General features: G+C 45.5%; 1 protein-coding gene across 1 annotated transcript in view; it reads left to right on the top strand.

The window, feature by feature from the left end:
* CSMD2 (CUB and Sushi multiple domains 2) overlaps positions 1–20,700 on the top strand; it is a 616,901-nt gene that overhangs the window by 543,073 nt on the left and 53,128 nt on the right. The window contains exons 49-53 of the mRNA XM_018046480.1: positions 1,949–2,137; positions 8,255–8,440; positions 9,460–9,654; positions 11,234–11,407; positions 13,505–13,678. Of these exons, the coding sequence (XP_017901969.1) occupies positions 1,949–2,137; positions 8,255–8,440; positions 9,460–9,654; positions 11,234–11,407; positions 13,505–13,678 (918 nt within the window). The remainder of the gene's footprint in view (positions 1–1,948; positions 2,138–8,254; positions 8,441–9,459; positions 9,655–11,233; positions 11,408–13,504; positions 13,679–20,700) is intronic.

The following is a 20,700-nucleotide window of genomic DNA, read 5'->3' as shown; positions in this document are numbered from 1 at the left end:
CTGAGCCACCGTGGAAACTGCATTTGGCCTGTGTTCCAAACAAATGTTGGGCAAATTTTCAAAGAATATTGATTAGGAGGGATGTCAAAACGTAGCCTGAGTTGCCTCTTATCTCAGTCCATCTCTGCACAGGCTGCCCACTTGGAAGACCAGCGCAAACTTAGCTGGTCTAGCTTTATTGCTATATAAAGCTAGAAATCTTAAGAAACTCTTGAGTAGGGATGGCTCCAGGTGAGGGCTAACCAGGAAAGCTGAAGGGAGCCTGGGAGGAGGAGGAGCTTTACTTTCTCAGAGTCCATTTCCTCTGCAAAGTAGACCCCAGTTGCTTTCCCCCCACATACACACAAGAGGGAGGGTGGCCCTTCACGCCCTCCAGCTAGTTGGGCTGCATCACCCGCTAGTTGAATGATGTTTAAGCAAGTCACTCAGCCTCTTCTGGTCTCAGTTCTTCTTGGTGGAAAAGAAACATTAAGGTAATGTCAGGGAGATTCAGGCTGATTTCCTAGCAGCTAGTAACACAAAAGAGAAATAAAGTAATTTAGTAGCATTTCACTGTGCCAATTGCTACCCCCTGAACTAGAAGTCATTAAGGAGTTGCCCTTGGCTTGATGTTTTTAAAGATTAATCACATGTTTGTGGGTAATGAGTCACTTATAATGCATATGCCGCTGCAGAAAGTGAATTAATTACATGGTGAAACAATGAGTCCTTAATGGAAACAGAGGAGAATCTTGTAATTTGCCCATGCCTCTATCACTAAGTTTATTTTATAACTGAGATTCTTGTTCGTGACTGAGGTAGACTTGTGGGTACCTCATAAACAGGACACAGCTGGCAAAGCAGAAGCAAAGGAGGGTGTCTGCCTCGGAAGGGGAGGTTTGAGAACATCAGTTTCACCAGCAGAGGGATGTAATCACGTAGGAGGCCAGCGGATACAGGAAGGGTCCTGGCACCTCTGTCCTGACTTAGCCCGCACCAGGGATGCTGAAAGCAGAAGGACAGGCTTGCCCTTTGCGCTCCTTTGGTCAGGCCTCTTTCCTGACCGCACAGAACTTCCCCCTGAGGCTCCCTGGCAGAGGTTTGTGTTGCAGTGTCTCTGAGGCTGGGCTCTTTGTCTCTTCTCTTCACTGTCATATTCCCAGCACTTAGAATAGCACTTGACATATAAGAGACACTTGATGTCTGTCTGTTGGATAAATGAATGAAATAAATTGAGATTGTATGTCAAGGGGAAATGAGGACTGTGGGTTTCACGTCCTGGATTGCCACAACTGCCTCTCCCCCTCCCGCCCCCTACACAACAGAAAGCAGGACTCGGACCATTTACTGAGCACAGAGTGCCCTGCACCAGGCTAGGGGCTTTACAGACAAGATCCCATTTAAATGATCCCAAAACCTATGAGGAAGGCATTGCCAGTCCCAACGTTCAGGTGAGGAAAGTGGGGCTAAAAGAGCCTGGGAGGTTTGTCTCACGTCACAGACCTGTGGAAAGTTGGGAAGTGGAACTCAAGCCCAGCCCTGACTCCAGAGGCCTCAGCCCTGCAGTCACATCTTTCTGAAACCAACCACATCAGGTTGTTTTCTGTGTCTCTTTGGGAGCTAGCAGGATTTGGGAGCGTGAACTTAGCTGCACAACCTGTGCTGCCTCCAGACCCAAAGGCGACCCAGTGCCTCACAGAACTTTCTTTTTTTCTCTCTTCTCTTGTCATCCCTCTCCTTTCCCCTCTTTCTCTTCCTTCTCTTCCCTTCTCTTTTCCTTTCTTTGGCTGTCCTAGACTGATTGCTTTTCTGTATCGACTTCCTAACTAGCAGTCCACCTGGCAGTGGTGAAGATGGGAAGGAGGGGGAGAAGCAAGGGGGAGGGGGTGGAGGGCGGGGGGCTGCATGAAGAAGGACCACCTCTGTCTTCCCGCTGCACGTGGTCCCTGACCCTCGTCTTGCCATGCAGCTTCCTACTGCAGCCTACCCAGGGCTCCCCTCCACGGCTTCCTTCTGGGCCAGACCACCACCCAGCCCGGAGGCTCCATCCACTTCGGCTGCAATGCCGGCTACCGCTTGGTGGGACACAGCATGGCCATTTGTACCCGGCACCCCCAGGGCTACCACCTGTGGAGTGAGGCCATTCCTCTCTGTCAAGGTAAGAAGCTGGTGGGAGAGAGGTGACAGGGTGCTTGGGTCCTACCCACAACTTGGGCTTGTCCCAGGACCAGTCACTTCCAAATGTGGAATTACTCATGGATGATTAATTCATTCTTTCCGCAAACGTGTTGAGGATCCGTAATGTCTGAAGCCCGAGAGATGATACATATGTGTGAAACAAAGCCTCGGTGTTTTCAGAGCAGAGAAGGAGATGGATTGTTGTTGTGCAGTTGATGTCATGTCCTCTTTGTGACGCCATGGACTACAGCATGCCAGGCTTCCCTGTTCTTCACTCTTTCCTGGGGTTTTCTCAGATTCATGCCAGTGAGTCAGTGATGCTGTCTAACCATCTCATCCTCTGTCGCCCCCTTCTCCTCCCACCTTCAATCTTTCCAAGCTTAGGGTCTTTTCCAGTGAGTCGGCTCTTGCCATCAGGTGGCCAGAGTATTGGAGCTGCAACTTCAGCATCCGTCCTTCCAATGAATATTCAGGACTGATGTCTTTAAGGAGACAGATATGTAGCACAGAAATGCAAGAAGGAAGGAAGTGCTGTATCAGGAGTGCAAACAGGGTTGGGGGAGTAAGAGGGGACCTACCTGCTCCTCGACAGCTAGGGAATTCCCACAAGAGGGGTCACTTGGGCTCATAGAACAAGAGAAGTCAAGAGCCAGGCACTGGCAAGGAAAGCTTTCTAGGCAACAGCAAGAGCATTTGCAAAACCGCAGACAACGAGAGAGATCACAAAATATGCCACACAACGGATGGTGTCTGAAAGAGCATGCCAGGTAGCAGAAGACGCGCGGCCAGGGGACCCAGAATGAACAGTGAGCATCACCTGCGAAATCGTCAGTGATCAAGCACCTCATACATAACCAGGCAGTTCACATGCATCGCTTTTGGTCATTTGTGGTATTTTTTTTTCTTAAAGAAATATACATTCAGACAAGAAATCTGAAGGAAAAAAAAACTATAGATAATGCAAAAGAAAAGTATAAAAGACCTATAACCCCGTCAATTGAAATCACCACTTTTAACATTTCCTTTGGTCTTTCATAAATTATTGATAAAAATGGTATTGTTGGTGTACAAAGCTCTTCATATTTTGTTAGCATTTATTACATGATTAAATACACTTTGTTATCAATATTTGTAATGATCTGTAGTCCTGTAGAAAAACTCACTTGTTCAAGTATCAACCTATTGTTGGTCATTTGAACTTCCGTACTTTTTGCTACTATAAACAGTGCGGCTGTTTAAATCCTTATAATTCCATCCTTGGGGACATCCATATTTATCTCTTTAAAGTAAATTCCCAGAAATGAAATTATTGAATCATACCTATATAAAGTCTACAGCTTTTGACACTCCTTGCTACCCAGAAAGTTTTTCTTCTCTTATAATTCCACTGTGGCATGTTGTCTCTCCTCCCACATTCTCAGCATTGTGTACTGCATTATAAAAAAGAAAGAAAAAAATTTACCAGTCACCTTCACAGTCCCATCACTTCATGGCAAATAGATGGGGAAAAGGTGGAAGTAGTGACATATTTTATTTTCCTGGGCTCCCAAATCACTGCAGACAGTGATTGCAACCATGAAATTAAAAGATGCTTGCTCCTTGGAAGGAAAGCTATGACAAACATAGATAGCATATGTTTGTCTCTAATTTTTTTCAAAAAACAGAGACATCACTTTACCAACAAAGGTCAGTAGAGCCAAAGCTATGGTTTTCCAAAGTACTCATGTGCGGGCATGAAAGTAGGACCATAAAGAAGGCTGAGCGCCGAAGAATTGGTGCCTCCGAATTGTGGTGTTAAAGACTCTTGAGAGTCCCTTGGACTGCAAGGAAATCAAACCAGTCAGTCCTAAAGAAAATCAACCCTGAATATTCATTGGAAGGAGTGATGCTGAAGCTGAAGCTCCAATACTTTGGCCACCTGATATGAAGAGCCAACTCATTAGGAAAGACAGTGATACTGGGAAAGATTGAAGGCAAAAGGAGAAGGGGGCAGCAGAGGATGAGATGATGAGACAGCATCACTGACTCAATGGACATGAATCTGAGCAAACTGCAGGAGATAATGAAGGACAAGGAAGCCTGGCGTGCTGCAGTCCATGGGCTGGCAAAAAGTAGGACACCATTTAGTGACTGAACAACAACAACTTGTTGATGCTAGGAGAATGTTGCTCTTTATTGAGCAATGGGGGAGGTTTCATTGATGCATAAGGCAGATCACTATGCACACTGATGGGGAGGGAGAGAGGAAGCCAGAGGGCTGAGAAAATTTTTACATTTTTCTTGTCATAAAATATGAATTTTATTTCACAACCTGAAAGTTGAGAATTATGTTTTATATGGCAGACTTAGGCTCAGAAGACAGCCTTTCAGATAGCTCTGAAGGACTGTTCTGAAGAGGCAAGGGAGGAGCCAGGAAATATATGAGTTTTTGCAATAAAAACCAGGTAGTCAGAACATCAAAAGATTACTGTTAATTAAAGAAAACCAAGCATCCCAGGTTAATAAGTTTAGCGTTCTTTTATGTACGTGCATGCTCAGTTGCATCTGACTCTTTGTGCCCCATGGACTGTAGCCTGCCAGACTCCTCTGTCCATGGAATTTTCCAAGCAAGAATACCAGAATGGGTTGCCATTTCCTATTCCAGCGTATCTTCCTGACCTAGGGATTGCACCTGCCTCTTGTGTCTCCTGCGTTGGCAGGTGGAGGAAGCCCTTCTATATATGGGAAGATGCAGAAGTCGGGGCTCATTGAAATCATTCCTTTGATATGCACCTTAGCTATCTAGGGCCAGCATCCTCTTCTTTCCCATCCTGAATCCCCTCAGGGTGCACTACTGGCGTGGCTGCAGGGGCAGAGGGGTCAGCCTATTTGTCTCCAACAGGAGTGTCCTCAGAGCCCACCCCTGGGGGTGACTGTAGTGGTGGAGGAGTGGATGACTTGATGGCAACATCCTGTGTTTCCAGATGTGCCAGGCAGCCATATCTTTGTCTTCACTTGCCACTCCTTTTTATTGCTTATTTTGTTGATGGTGTTTTTAACTTAAAAGGGCCCTTCCTTGCTTACTTTCAGCTTGTTCTCTTTTCAAAGCACTCTTCTCATGTTATTATATGTCACCTTGACTTTCTCAGTAGCTATCTAGGGCCAGCATCCTGTTCTTTCCCATCAGGGATCCCCTCATGGTGCACTGCTGGGGAGGCCTCAGTGGCTGAGGTGGCAGCCCATTGGTCTCCATCCTGAGCTCCCTCTAGAGCATCTGATCCTGCTAATCAGGGGTTTAAAGACTATAAGTCTGCTGTTACCTGAGTTAGCTTTTTCCTAAAGGAGACTTTTCTATTTTTAATCTTATCTTTGTTTGTCTCTTTCACGCTGCTGGTTTTCTTCATACGTATAGTGATCTTTGCTCATATTTTAAAGGCAAGGTTGATTTTTCCAGACAAAGATGTGAGTTACCTTTGTTATTATTATATACAGCCATCCTTGCCCACTAGGTCTCTCCCAGGAATAAGAAGTTGAATTTGAAACCACTAGGTAGTACTTTGGCCACATTGGAAAAGACTCTGATGCTGAGAGGGATTGAGGGCAGGAGGAGAAGGGGAAGACAGAGGATGAGATGGCTGGATGGCATCACTGACTCGATGGACGTGAGTCTGAGTGAACTCTGGGAGTTGGTGATGGACAGGGAGGCCTGGTGTACTGCGATTCATGGGGTCGCAAAGAGTCGGACACGACTGAGCGACTGAACTGAACTAAACTGAGGTGGCGTTTCATAGGGGCTCCAAGGAGCTCTGATTCTTCATGTCTCTGCAGAAAGAATTTGGCGAGAGGCAAAGTGATAGATAAGAAGTGGCTTATTAGAATAGCACACTTTTGAGGCTTACAAGCAGGCAGGTGAGAAGATGCCATGCCCCAAGAACTTAGTGGGCTACAGTTTTATAATGAAAGGGAAAGTGGGGAGGGCGAGAAGATCACCTTCTTCCTCATTCTTGAGTAGATGTCACGTTTCCATCATCAGCTCTTCCTCCATGGTGAGCAGGGGAGATTTTTCGTCCTTACATGGTCAAGCTGGGACTGTCATGGCACAATGGAAAGGAGCAAAAAGGCACTCATCTATACTAAAAATGGTAAATCATCTCAGGCTGTAGTATACTGCCACCTTTTCTTTATGTTTTTGTTTTAGTGTGCCCAGAGGAGCGTGGCCTTGGAATCATTAACTCACTGAGCTTACTGGGCAGGATGTGGGTCTCATGCCTCCAGTTTTATTGTTTGGGGGCATGCTTTACGCTCCTGTTGCATGGTTTTTTCGCTAAGTACGCCCACTTTTGTGGATAAGCAAACCTGCTTTCTCGAATGATCGCTAACTTACAGGAGCCTCCCATGTGTTTTTCTTTACTTACAGTCCTCTAGTGGGATTAACTGTTTAATCACCTACTTAGTCCCTTTTGCTGGTGGTGTTCCGTCGCTAAGTCATGTCTGACTCTTTGAAACCCCATGGACTGCAGCACGCCAGGCTTCCCTGTCCTTCACCATCTCCCGGAGTTTACTCAGTCTCGGGTCCATTCAGTTGGTGACACCATCCAACCATCTTATCCTCTGTTGCCCCCTTTTCCTTCTGCCCTCAATCATTCTCAGCCTCAGGGTCTTTACAGTAAGTTGGCTCTTCACATCAGGTGGCCAAAGTATAGGAGTTTCAGCTTAAGCATCAGTCCTTCCAATGAATATTCAGGGTTGATTTCCTTTAGGATTGCCTGGTTTAATCTCCTTGCAGTCCTAGGGACTCTCAAGAGTCTTCTCCAGTGCCACAATTTGAAAGTATCGAATCTTCTGTACGGAGCCTTTTTTATGGTCCAACTCACAATCCATACACAATACTGGAAAAACCATAGCTTTGACTATATGGACCTTTGTCAGCAAAGTGAGGTTTCTACTTTTCAATACTCTATGTCTGTCATAGCTTTTCTCCCAAGGAGCAATCATCTTTTAATTTCATGGCTACAATCACTGTCTGCAGAAAATAAAGAAACAAAATCTATCACTGCTTCCACTTTCCCCCCACCTATTTGCCATTGAGTTGATGGGACCAGATGCCATGATCTTAGTTTTTTGCACGTTGAGTTTTAAGCCTGTTTTTTCACTCTTCTCTTTCACCGTCATCAAGAGGCTTCTAGTTCCTCTTTGTTTTCTGTCATTAAAGTAGCGTCATCTGCATATCTGAGGTTGTTTATATTTCTCCCAGGAATCTTGATTCTAGCTTGTGAGTCATCCAGCCTAGCATTTCACATGATATACTCTGCACATAAGTTAATTAAGTAGGGTAACAATATACCTTGTCATAGGCCATATGAGCCTTGTCATATTCCTTTCCCAATTTTGAAACAGTCCATTGTTCCATGTCTGGTTCTAACTGTTGCTTCTTGACCCGCATGTAGATTTCTCAGGAGCAGGTGAGGCAGTCTGGTATTCCCATCTCTTTAAGAATTTTCCACAGTTTGTTGTGATCCACACAATCAAAGGCTTTAGCATAGTCAATGTCTCTTTACTCTGTCCCTATCAAACTGAGTATATGGCAGAGATACGCAGGCAGAGGGTCAGCCTTGAGGGTGGGAGCCTTTATATCTAAGAATTAAAAGAGCTTACTCGGATACCTGCTCCTACTTGAGCATCCCCGATTCTCTCAAGGGGGTTCTTTTCTTTTTTTTTCTTCCTTCCTTCCTTTCTTTTTTTCTTCTTAAGTCGGTTTAAAACCATCTCTATTTAGTTTGGAAGATGGCTGCCTGGCTGCCTCTCCACTGTATTTGTGTGAAGGGATGGAGAATTGGTCTCACCTCATAGCTCCCTCCTGTATAAATTTTGTGCTGCAGCTTCTCAACTCCGTTTAACCCAGTGACACATTTCTATCCGTATTTCATCTTCCAAAGTTTCTTTTTCCATCTCCTCTGCTGATGATCTTCCCATTTTCTTCTTTGTTATGAGGCTTTTCCCTTTTATTACTCTTTACTATCATTCTACTAGGGCCTCAAGGGAGAGGAAAAATAAAACTATGTTCTCAGAAACACCATCTTGAAGCAGACAGGCTCATGACATTTTTCTCCTCTGCCAGCTCTTTCCTGTGGGCTTCCTGAGGCCCCCAAGAATGGAATGGTGTTTGGCAAAGAGTACACAGTGGGGACCAAGGCTGTATACAGCTGCAGTGAAGGCTACCATCTTCAGGCAGGTGCTGAAGCCACAGCAGAGTGTCTGGAGACAGGCCTATGGAGCAATCGCAACATTCCCCCGCAGTGTGTCCGTGAGTGCTTGGGTAGGGGAGGCGGGTATGTGAGGGGCACTGGGTAAGCAGCTGAAAAGAGTCCTGCAAGGAGTGAGCGAAATAGGAAAAACATGCCCATAGAGGCTGGGACTCAGATCTGAGACAAATGGATATCTCCATCTACCAATTTGGGTTCCCGTTTGAAATTGCTTCAAAACATCGACAGACCACTGTTCCCTGAGATGTATCCATAAACCATCACAGAACCTCAGGATGACTGGTCCGCTTCCTTTTAGATCGAAAAAGTATTAGAAAATCGACGTGAATGTCCTTTGATCGCAAGACTCTAAAACAACAGAACAAGTGAGTGACAGTCACTCAGTCGTGTCTGACTCTTTGTGACCCCATGGACTGTAGCCTGCCAGACTCCTCTGTCCATGGACTTCTCCAGGCAAGAATATTGGAGTAGGTTGCCATTTCCTTCTCCAAAACAACAGAGGTATTTGAAGGCCAGTGGGCAGCCTAATGGGCTATCCAGTCTGATGATAGGAGGGTTTTGGTTTTGGTTTTGGTTTGGCTCTTTGGCCTGTGCAGTGCTTTATAAAAATATTTTGTAACATTATGGCCAATACATGTTGATGTATGGCGAAAACCATCACAATATTGCAATTACCCTGTGATTAAAAATAAAATTAATAGTTTGAATTTCTTTCTAACATTTCTAAATCAGAAGACTTTCACATAAAAATCCTATCTCTAGCTTCCTTTGGAAAAGGTAGATCTGACCACCTGGAATTTGGAGTCTCACATCCACAATCAAAACCAACAGAGTGCCAGCTCCCCCCTAGTTTTTTTTTAATTTGGCAGATCTGCCACCCCAGTTGCTTGCCACATTCCCCACCCAGCTCACTTCATTCTAGACCACATGTGCCTGGGGCCTGAAGGTTCTGAGAGTCACCATGACTGCGTTATGGTCCCCCAGTCCCCAACGCTGGGCTCTTGCCTGTGTCGTCCACAATTAATGAATGAATCTTCCTTTCCGTTTTGTACCTCCCCAGCTGTGACCTGTCCTGACATCAGCTCCGTCAGTGTGGAACACGGTCGATGGAGGCTCATCTTTGAGACGCAGTACCAGTTCCAGGCCCAGCTGATGCTCATCTGTGACCCTGGCTACTACTACACTGGCCAAAGGGTCATCCACTGCCAGGCCAATGGCAAATGGAGCCTTGACAACTCTATGCCCACCTGCCAAAGTAAGCCCAGGAGGAAAGGGTGGGCAAGTTTGGCACAGTGCCTCCAACTCGAACTGTCTCATAACGTGGGCTGAATTCGGGAGGGGGAAGAGTAGGGTATAGCCAGGGATTGCAGTGAACCTCTTTTTAAACACTCACCTAGAACCAGGAGCTGGGGAGAGGCCTACTCCTTTAAGGAAGCACTTCTCAGCCTCTTGCCGTCTTATTAAAAAGCTGCCTCTGTCCAGGTGAACATGCACTAACTCATTTATCCAACTTTCATGCCAGGTAGTATATGGTACCTGGTATAGAGGTATGAGGATAAAAGCTTGTGGTTCCTGCCCACCAGGAGTTTAGAGTCTACTGGAGAGGCAGACAAATAAAGAAGCAAGGATGCCAAAGTGTGATGAGACCTATAATGGAAGTGTGTGTGGGAGGAATGAATAGAGTGCAAGGGACAGGCCACCTAAGGGTGCCTGTTTCTCCTTCTCCACTGTGCATTGCTTTTCTTTGGTTCTTTGAGATAGTTTCAGAGGTCACGGTCTCTGGGAAGCGACTCTAAGGTGGAGATTTGTTAGGCAGTGCTCTTGGGATCACCTTCTGAGGAAGGGAGGGGGAGGGGAGGAGAAGGGGGAAGAGGAAAGGAATGGGAAGGGGAGGGGAGGGGAGGAAATAGGACTGGGAAGATGGAGAAGGTGGCCTCTGATGATGATGGTGATGCCTCAGCTGACCCAGCTAAGAGCTCTCAATCTGGGCAGCCCTTCAGAATTGCCACAAGTTAAGGCAGAGGGGCTTTATACCTCCACATTCACCGAACTCTGGGTTCTAGCTGCCCGAGGAAGAGAGCATGACCTTGGATGTGAGGACTCTTTAACCAAGGCCATCTGAAGAGGGCTCACACCAAAGGGATGTTTGCCAGCAGCTACAATCTGGAGAAAGAAGCCCTTCAGTCCTCAAGGGGGCTCTGAGTGGGTCAGCACAGCGCCCACCCATAGGGATATACTGATGCTGTTTACTCAGTCAGAAGGGTGTGTTAGAGGAAGTAAATGTTTGTGAAGGATCAGAAGGACATCATTTGTCAGTGCTCAAGGGCATCTTTGAGACTGGGTATGAGGAGTGGTATCTTCCCAACACCCATGATGCAAGACACTGGCCTTTGTCCCTCCAAGTGCAGACTCGGCGGTGTATTTGTGACCAAGTAGAGGTCACAGGCATGGGACAGCTTCATTACAAGCAGGGGCTTACGTCTCAGTGCAGCCAGTGGTGTCTGCAGCGCTCTGTGGAGCAAGACTGTGAGGCTGCTGCTCGGCTCAGCAGAGAGGACGGGGGAGTGCCCGCCGTCCGCCCTGGACACCGAGGAGCGCACCGCAGATCTGGACATTTTAAAAGCTCCTCGGGGGGTGCTTCTGGTGACAGCCCTGTTGAGAATCATGGGTGCAGTGTAATAGCGCGACAGTCACCATGGTGACCCGTATTCTGGTCATGAGTCCCATTAGAGTAGGTTGAACCCATCTTCCTTCTGTCACTATTCTTGCTAATGAGAAGCAGCACATGTCCCGTCTTTCGGGACTGGCTTCCTGACGTTCTGTGGTCTTTGCAGTCATCTCCTGTGGAGAGCTCCCCATCCCGCCCAATGGGCACCGCATCGGAACCCTGTCTGTCTATGGAGCGACGGCCATCTTCTCCTGCAACTCCGGGTACACGCTGGTGGGCTCCAGGGTGCGCGAGTGCATGGCCAATGGACTCTGGAGTGGCTCCGAAGTCCGCTGCCTGGGTAAGTGACCACCCCGGGGCCTCTCCTGTCCATTTTTCCCTTTCCAGGACAAGTTAGATCTTTCCAAAGCTGGATCCCAATCTTTGAACAGTACTATTTTACCTATGATTATAAAATGCTTAATCTAAACTCTAGCTGTTGGGTATTTCTGTTCAGTTCAGTCACTCAGTCATGTCCGACTCTTTGCAACCCCATGAACCACAGCACACCAGGCCTCCCTGTCCATCACCACCTCCCGGAGTCTACCCAAACTCATGTCCATTGAGTCGGTGATGCCATCCAACCATCTCATCCTCTTATCATCCCCTTCTTCTCCTGCCCTCAGTGTTTCCCAGCATCAGGGTCTTTTCAAATGAGTCAGATGCTATTTACCATAAGCAAAATGCTGAACTAGCTTCCCTTGGAGCATCCAAAAGAATGAGAAAACTTCAGGTCTGATGAGACAAACCTTTGTGGGGCTTTCATTCTGATCAAAAAAGATGCTCCCTTCTTCTTGGCTCTTGTATGATGGGTGAAGTTCCAGTCTTTACCTCCAGGGAAACTTACAGAGACACATCCCTGCAACACATCTAAAATAGCATTTATATTATATATTGGCAAATTTTTGGAGAAGGAAATAGCAACCCACTCCAGTATTTTTGCTGGGAGAATCCCACGGACAGAGGAGTCTGGCGGACTACAGTCCATGGGGTCACAAAGAGTCAGACGTGACTGAGCGACTACACACACAGCAAATTTTGCAGATATAAATATTTTATAAAAATACTATATTATATGTGCTACATTATATATTATAATATATAAATTTTTTTGCCATTAGCTTGTTTCATGACAAAAATATGTCAATGTAGGACAAAAGCATACTTACCCGGTTTACAAAAGTCAAAGTTGCCATTTCTCCCATGGGCAATCCATTCCCTGCCTAAACCTTAGATTCTAAAGTTGTCTCTTCTCTTACTCTTTTCTTGGATCCTGCAAAGCCAAAGGAGGGTCCCAGCTACACAGACCCAGCAACATAGATTGGATGGTCTGTTCTGAAGTGAACAGCTCTGTGTTAAGTGAACGCCCTCCCTCTGTCTCAGGCCTCTGTTAGAGACACAGCCGTGAGCTATGTCTACACAGAACCGAGCAAATGCTAGTGGAAACACTAGGAACATACTCCACCCAAATCCCATTTACTGAAAATAACTCACCTAGGTTTATATTGTCTGTGTTCCTTGCCACTCAAGGAGAAAGAAGGATGAATTTACCTGTCCTCACTTGGTCATTTTCAGCACAACCAAGCTTTGAGTGCCTTAGTGTAGGCCATAGTGCCCTCCGTATAGCAGACGCTCTAGAAATGCTGATGAGAAAAAGAGGGGTGATCCCAGAGGCAGGGCCATAAGAGCAATCATTTCTCACCCATGAACAGACCCAGTAACTAAAGTTCAAGATGGCTAGCTATTTGGAATGCAACCTTGGGATTTGTTTTTAACGTCCAGCTCTTTTCTGGGCTTTAAAAAAAAATTTAATTGAAGTATAACTGCTTTACAATACTGTCTTGGTCTCTGCTGTCCAACAGTGTGAATCAGCTGTATGCATACTTGGGATGTGGGATTCCCAAATCAGCTCAGTTGGTAAAGAATCTGCCTGCAATGCAGGAGACCCCAGTTCGATTCCTGGGGCAGGAAGATCCGCTGGAGAAGGGATAGGCTACCCACTCCAGTATTCTTAGGCTTCTCTTGTGGCTCAGCTGGTAAAGAATCCGCCTGCAGTGTGGAAGACCTGGGTTCGATTCCTGGGTTGGAAAGATCCCCTGGAGAAGAGAAAGGGAAAATACTCTCGTATTCTGGCCTGGAGAATGCCATGGACTGTATAGTCCACGGGGTCTCAAAGAGTTGGACACGAATGAGCAACTTTCACTTTCAATCTTCAACACTTTCTATCATGTCTAAGATTCCTGAAATCACTCCTGGATGCCACTGTCAGGGGAGGAGGGAAAAACAATGGGTGGTCCTTTTCCCCATCGTGCCTGTCTCCCCCTCCCCCTACCAAGCCTCACCTCATTTTCTGTATGCTCCCGTGCAATTTACCCTCTCTTCTCACATCTCACCAAAGCCGGACACTGCGGGACCCCTGAGCCCATCGTCAATGGGCACGTCAACGGGGAGAACTTCAGCTACCGGGGCAGTGTGGTGTACCAGTGCAATGCTGGCTTCCGCCTGATCGGCATGTCCGTGCGCATCTGCCAGCAGGATCATCACTGGTCGGGCAAGACCCCTTTCTGTGTGCGTAAGTATGGTGCCCACTCTCCCTAGTCACCAGCTCAAGTGCAAAATGGACTTCCCCTTGCATTGTCTTCATTAGGTTAACGGGACGATTTCCTGTATTTTGTTCATGACAATCATTAATGTCTATGTTTTCAGTTTTCTGCATCGTTATTACTTCCACCTCTATTATTTTCTTCCTTGCAATTAACTTTTTGGTTCACTTTTTTGCTTGTGAATTAGAAATCTCATTCATTTATTTTCAGTCTTTTATTTTTATTGACTATTATAGATATAAGTATGCAAGGCTATAAAATTTCTTCTGATCACTGCTCTAATTATATCACACAGATTATAAAAATTAGTGTTTTATTATGTATCAGAAATTCTGTCCTTTTGATATTAATTTCCCCTTTCACTTAGAAGTTTCTTTAAATGAAAGTGTGTGGTTTTTATTTCCAGATGGAAGGGAGTTTTGATTTTTACTTTGGTATTCATTTCTAATTTATTGCACCATAATCAGTATTTCTGCTTCATGGAATTTACTGATGCTTCCTTTATGACCTAATATTTGATCAGTTGTTATGACTCTTCCATGTGCATTTGAGAGAAAAGGGCATTAGTGTGTAAAGTTTTATATATAATCATAAGATATGCCTTATTGATTTTGTTGTTTATGTCTTAATGTTTGCTTACTTATTTTTTGTCTACCTGACCTGTTTTGTTCTGAGAGATGTGTTTTAAAGTTTCATATTATTCAGTCAGTTCAGTTGCTCAGTCGTGTCTGACTCTTTGTGACCCCATGGACTGCAGCACGCCAGGTTTCGCTGTCTATCACCAACTCCCAGAGCCTGGTCAAACTCATGCCCATCGCGTCGGGGATGCCATCCACCTATCTCATCGTCTATCATCCCCTTCTCCTCCCGCCTTCAATCTTTCCCAACATCAGGGTCTTTTCCAATGAGTGGCCAAAGTATTGGAGTTTCGGCTTCAGCATCAGTCCTTTCAGATGAATATTCAGGACTGATCTCCTTTAGGATGGACTGGTTGGATCTCCTTGCAGTCCAAGGGACTCTCAAGAGTCTTCTCCAATACCACAGTTCAAAACCATCAATTCTTCAGCACTCAGTTTTCTTTATGGTTCAGCTCTCATATCCATACATGACTACTGGAAAAACCGTAGCTCTGAAGATGGACCTTTGTTGGCAAAGTAATGTCTCTGCTTTTTAATATGCTATCTAGGTTAGTCATAGATTTTCTTCCTAGGAGCAAGCATCTTTTAGTTGCATGGCTGCAGTCACCATCTGCAGTGATTTTGGAGCCCCCCAAAAGAAGTCTGTCACTATTTCCATTGTTTCCCCATCTGTTTGCCATGGAATGATGGGACTTGGTGCCATGATCTTAGTTTTCTGAATATTGAGTTTTAAGCCAACTTTTTCACTCCCATCTTTCACTTTCATCAAGAGACTCTTTAGTTTTTCACTTTCTGCCGTAAGGGTGGTTGTCATCTGCATCTCTGAGGTTACTGATATTTCTCCCAGAAGTCTTGATCCTAGTTTGTGCTTCATCTAGCCCAGCGTTTCACAAGATGTACTCTGCATACAAGTTTAATAAGCAGGGTGACAATATCACATACTCCATGATGTATTCCTTTTCTGATTTGGAACCAGTCTGTTGTTCCATGTCTGGTTATAGCTGTTGCTTCTTGACCTGCATACAGATTTCTCAGGAGACAGTAAGGCGGTCTGGTATTCCCATCTCATTCAGAATTTTCCAGTTTGTTGTGATCCACAAGTAGCTTTGGCATAGTTAATAAAGCAGAAGTATATGTTTTTCTGGATGCTTTTTCGATGATCCAGCAGATGTTGGCAATTTGATCTCTGGTTCCTCTGTCTTTTCTAAATCCAGCTTAAACATCTGGAAGTTCACAGTTCACGTACTGTTGAAGCCACAGTTCACATACTGTTGAAGCCTGGCTTCATATTAGTGTTCTTCTATTTACTTTTCCTTGTATTTCCCATAGTTTGTGTTACATAAGGATAATTGCTGTGTTACTTGGCACATAGATATTCATAACTGTTATATCTACATTGAAAATTGTGGTTTTAGCCTTTAAAAATGTCTTCATTATCACTTTAATATTTTCTAGCTTGAACTGTACTGTACCTAATACCATTAGGCTTACACTCTCTACTTTCATCCTTCTCCCATTTGCCTGGTATGCCTTTAACCATCACTTTATTTTAGCCTTTCTGAATCATTCAAATTAGATGGGCCTCTCGTATATATCATAGAGTTGGACCTTGCCTTCTGAGTCCATTTGAAAATCTTTTCTCTTAATAGGTTAGTCAAATTCATTCACATATATTATTATTTATATGTTTAGTTTTAATTTTGTTTAGTTATTATGTATAAAATATAATACACAATGTTTTTTCTCTGTATGACATGTTTTCTTTGCTTTTTTTGCTTTGCTTTGCTCTTTTTTTCATTTCTTTTGGTATTGGTATTCAGAAAAGGTTGTAAACATTTATGTTCTTTCCTATAGTTGGTGCACTGACATACCAGGGTCATTTTTCAATATGTTCACCTTTAAGATGGGCTTTCTCTTTCTAGCAGTGACTCTGGATCAGTATTCCCCTGCTTCTCTCATCTCCTTTCCATACAGCCTTGCTCTCTGCTAAGCCTTGCAACAGAAGCATGAGAAATAGTTCTGCCCAGGTTTAGTGTTTGTTTTTCTACTTACATGTAATTTAAAGTTTATAGCATTTTCTGTCTTCTAGTTATGCTGCGGGCCTGGGCTCTCTACGGTTTTATTTCTTCTTATTAGTCTGCATTTTTGGATTTAGATGGCCACTGTTATTCTAATTAGCCTGCAAGTAATTTGGAAAAGTTTTCACTTTCTAAAGTTCCATAAAGTGAGCCTTTATGTAAAGTACAGTGTTTTGGTCTTAATTTTTGTAAGGCAGGCTTTTGTTTTTAATTCTTCTTCACTTGGCTTTCCCTATATGAGATGAAATAATGAAATAGTGAGACTTAATAAACAATGCATGAAAATTAGTCTTAATAGCTTCTTAAGTACTAGGTTTACAGAAAGCAAGACCTATCACATTTAGTCAGTCTTGTAGATGTCTCTAAACAAAATATATTTGGTTTTATCCAGGAAATGAAAATTCAAATGCCTTCAAGAAATTGGCACATTACACATGTGAAAAGGTTTGAGTTACAAGTAACAGAGAATGCTGGATTCTGAATTCATGGAAGATGTCTGCCGAACCTAAGATACTTAATTTTATGCCTGGTCCATACAGAAAGGCAGCAGAGTCAAGCAGGTGGACACTTGCACCCCAGACCTAGCTTGCCTGGGTTCCAGTTCCAGGTCTACCACGACATAGCCTGTTGCTGTGTGATGTTAGATGAGGTAGCTTACCTCTCTAGGTCTGTTTCCTAACTTATGAAAAGCAGGCACCTCAGAGACTACTGCGAGGATTAAATGAGAGAACGCATGTGAACTGATCAGATGCTGCTGTTGCTGTTGTGAAGAGGCCCGTGATGGTGGTGTGGTGGGCGATGTACCACCGCCCTGCTACATCACTGAATCCAAGATCTTTTGTACCAAGCTCCATTCTCTCCTGAGGCACAGAGATTTAAGAAGTACCTGGGGTAGGAAGGCAAGAATAACAGGACATTTACAAGCAATTGCTCGGTGGCAGGTACCATGTTAGATGCCATCACCTATGAATTCAAGCTTTACAATATCAGCTAGACTCAGAACTTTCCAGCTGCCTGTCTCCACTTCCTCAGTCAGCGACCTTGTCTATTGCCCACACAGCTGTTTCATAATCTCACCTACTTCCCGAAGACCCATAGTCTACCTACTCAGAGACACATTTGCTATATTTTCAGCAGATAGTTAAAACACGTAGTGAGGATGGCCTGAAAGTAGAGAAGCCAGGTTCAGAACTCAGATGGGTCACTTAGAAACTGTGCCCCTTGGACAAGTCCCCAGACCCCTCTGAACCTCTTTTTCCCTACAAAGATAATGATGGTGCCTATCTCACGGGGTTGTAAGGATTAAGCGCAATAAACCATATAGACCCCAATAATTCTTAGTTAATGATATAATCTCACTTTCTACTGTGCAGAGAGAACAGAAGCCATCAGACAATAACCCCTTCCGCTTCCTGCTTCCCCTCCCACATGTCCATCTGTCCTTCTCTACCTTCACCCTTGACCCTTACCTCCTATCAAGAAGTCTCTCCAAGCCCAAGGCTAATCACTCCATGAGTCTCTGGATCACCTTCCCTTCTGCCTTCTTCGTGAGCTTAGTCTGTTTTCAGTTCTCTCCTCTGAACTGCGCATCTTCCTTTTCTGTTAATTTACCTCGGCCTATAAGACCGAATCCAGCAAACCTTTCCTTAGCACCTACTTTGTGCCAGGTGCTTGTATGGTGTTGTGCATAAAGATGAGTTAAATGTACCACGATCTCGGCCCTCAGGAAATTTGGGTCTGCTGGCACATGTGTTCAAGGTCTAGTTGAGAGCCCCAGGCCAGCAGGACCCCTCCTCTCTTTCCCATCAGTGTATTCCCCTTCTCCCCTTGTGTCTGAGTCCATCAGAGCTCTCCAGAGAAACAGAGCTCCCTGGGACATCTGATAAGTCATGAACTGTCCCCATGGGCCTGTGACACTCCCACCTCCTGTGAATTTTGGTGACCACCCCTCTATGTCCTGTGCTGGCATTTCAGTCAATCTGCAGTTCAAAAGCTGTTACTACTCCCAAAGGTTTAGCCCTCAGCCCTCCCCTCTAACTTTATACAAAGTTGCTAAACACCTTTATACAAAGGTATTTTAGCCTTTGGGGAGGTGGATCGTGACCCTTTGTAAGTCTGGTGGGAACAATGCATCTTCTCCCAAGCTGATCAGAAACACCCCATATTTTGCACATAATTTCAGGGCATTCACAGGCCCTCTGAAGCTTCCCTCCACTCTCTCACCACTTCACTGACTTGGAAAATCCTGCTCAGCCTTGAGACCCAGCTAAGGGTATGCCACATTCTCTGGGGACCCTCCTTAACCACTCCCTCCCGGGTGGAGGGTAGGTGCCCATCCCGGAAGCCTGCTCCAGCACCAGCCACAGTGATGTGACAGTCTGCGCCCCTGCCTGCTCTCCTGATAGGCTGAGAAATGAGCTCCTGAGCTCCTCGCATTTCATCAGTGTGCACAGCAGTGTGCCTTGCACTTAGAAGGCATCCAGTAAGTATTTAATGAAGAGCAAAAGGATGGGTCTGTTTTCAAAGCAACCCTGTTCAATGCATATTGAAATTCTTACTTTACAGATACAGGAACTGAGGCTCAGAGCGAGGGGTCCAAAGTAAGGAGAGGACATAGCTGAGTTGTAAATCCAGTCTGCTGGCCTCCTCATCCATTCTCATCCCACCACGCCAGGCTGTCTGCTAGAGTCAAGGATACTTCTGTTGAGATCTATAAAAGAGAACTGGCCCAGAGAGACAGCAGAGGTGTCTACAGCCAAATCTGGATCCTACTTATTCTTGTTCCCCGACCTCCATCCATACCATTTGGGTTTGGGATGTTGTTGTTTAGTCTCAAAGCTGTGTCCAACTCTTTGCGACCCCAGGAACTATAGCCTGCCACGCTCCTCCATCCCTGGGGTTTTTCAGGCAAGAATACTGGAGTGGGTTGCCATTTCCTCCTCCAGGGGATCTTCCTGACCCAGGGATCAAACATACATCTTCTGCATCTCCTGCATTAGCAGGATTCTTTACCACTAAGCCACCTGGGAAGCCCTGGGTTTGGAGTGAGGTCCTCATAAATCCATGTGTTAGGATAAGAAAGCATTCCTCACAGTTCCTCAGCCTCTCACAGCTGAAAAGCCAGAACCAAGGGAGAGGCCTCAAAAGCATCAAGTCAGATTCCCACCCAAAGAGACTAGGGACCAAGCAGATAGTAAATAGAACCAAGGACTCAGGAGCAGAGCAAAAGCCAGGCATCTGTCCGTTCATGACACTCATTTGTTAGTTCACTCTGCCATTTTTTTTTTTGTTTCACTTTGGAATTACTTATCAAGGTCTTCCTGTATGTCCCTGGTCGCTCAGCAGTAAAGAATCCACCTGCCAATGCGGGAGACGCAGGTTCGATCCCTGAGTCTGGAAGATCTCCTGGAGAATGAAATGGCAACCCGCTCCAATATTCTTGCCTGGGAAATCCCATGGACTTCTTGCAATATTCTTACGTGGGAAATCCCATGTAGTTGGAGCCTGGCCAACTACCGTCCATGGGTTCACGAAAGAGCTGGACACAACTTAGCAACTGAACAACAACTTCCTATATGTCAGGCACCGGTCCAGACACAGAAGATACAGCAAGGAGGGGGACAGAGTCCCTGCCCCAGAGAGCTTCTATTCAGGTGCAGAAAAACTAGCAATGAGTAAAGCAGTGTGCTCAGAGTGGGCGATCGCCGTATAGAAAAGCAAGCAGGGCAAGAAGGTTTGGCGGTGCTGGGTGGCCGTTTATCTGGTTGTAATGGCAGGCCTCACTGCTATGGTGGCATTTGAGGGGAGACTTGAGGATATGAGGGCAGAGGCCAAGGACTGTTTCAGCCAAGAGGAAGCTAGTCCAAAGGCTCTGGGGCAGGACCTTGTTTAGTACATTCAAGAAAAGTCGAAGAGACCAGTGCCGCTGGTGGAGTGAACTCCACTCCTGAGAGGAGGAGGTGAGCCTGAGCTCTGTAAGCACCAAGCGTTCTCCCCCTTCCCTGCCCAGGGCTGAACCAGTTACACAATGAAACAGAGTCATGTGTGGACACCAGAATACCACCCTCATTCCTGATAAAGTCTCAGCTGGAGCCGTAGCTTAAAGTGAAAGCCAGACGGAACTTGCTCAATAAACCCCAGGAGGGGTAGATTCTCACAGTCAGAGCAGCACTGCCCTGGGTTGGGCATGACTCCATTGTAGGGGAAGGGAAGGCAGGGGAGAACCTGCCTCTGCTGGAGGCTTGCGGGGAGCCTCGCTGCCTGCAGGCTGCCCAT

The sequence above is a fragment of the Capra hircus genome, chromosome 3, assembly GCF_001704415.2.
Source record: "Capra hircus breed San Clemente chromosome 3, ASM170441v1, whole genome shotgun sequence".
NCBI classification, from domain to species: Eukaryota; Metazoa; Chordata; class Mammalia; order Artiodactyla; family Bovidae; genus Capra; species Capra hircus.
The sequence above is the reverse complement of the archived record's forward strand: the minus strand, read 5'-3'. Positions and strand labels throughout refer to the sequence as shown.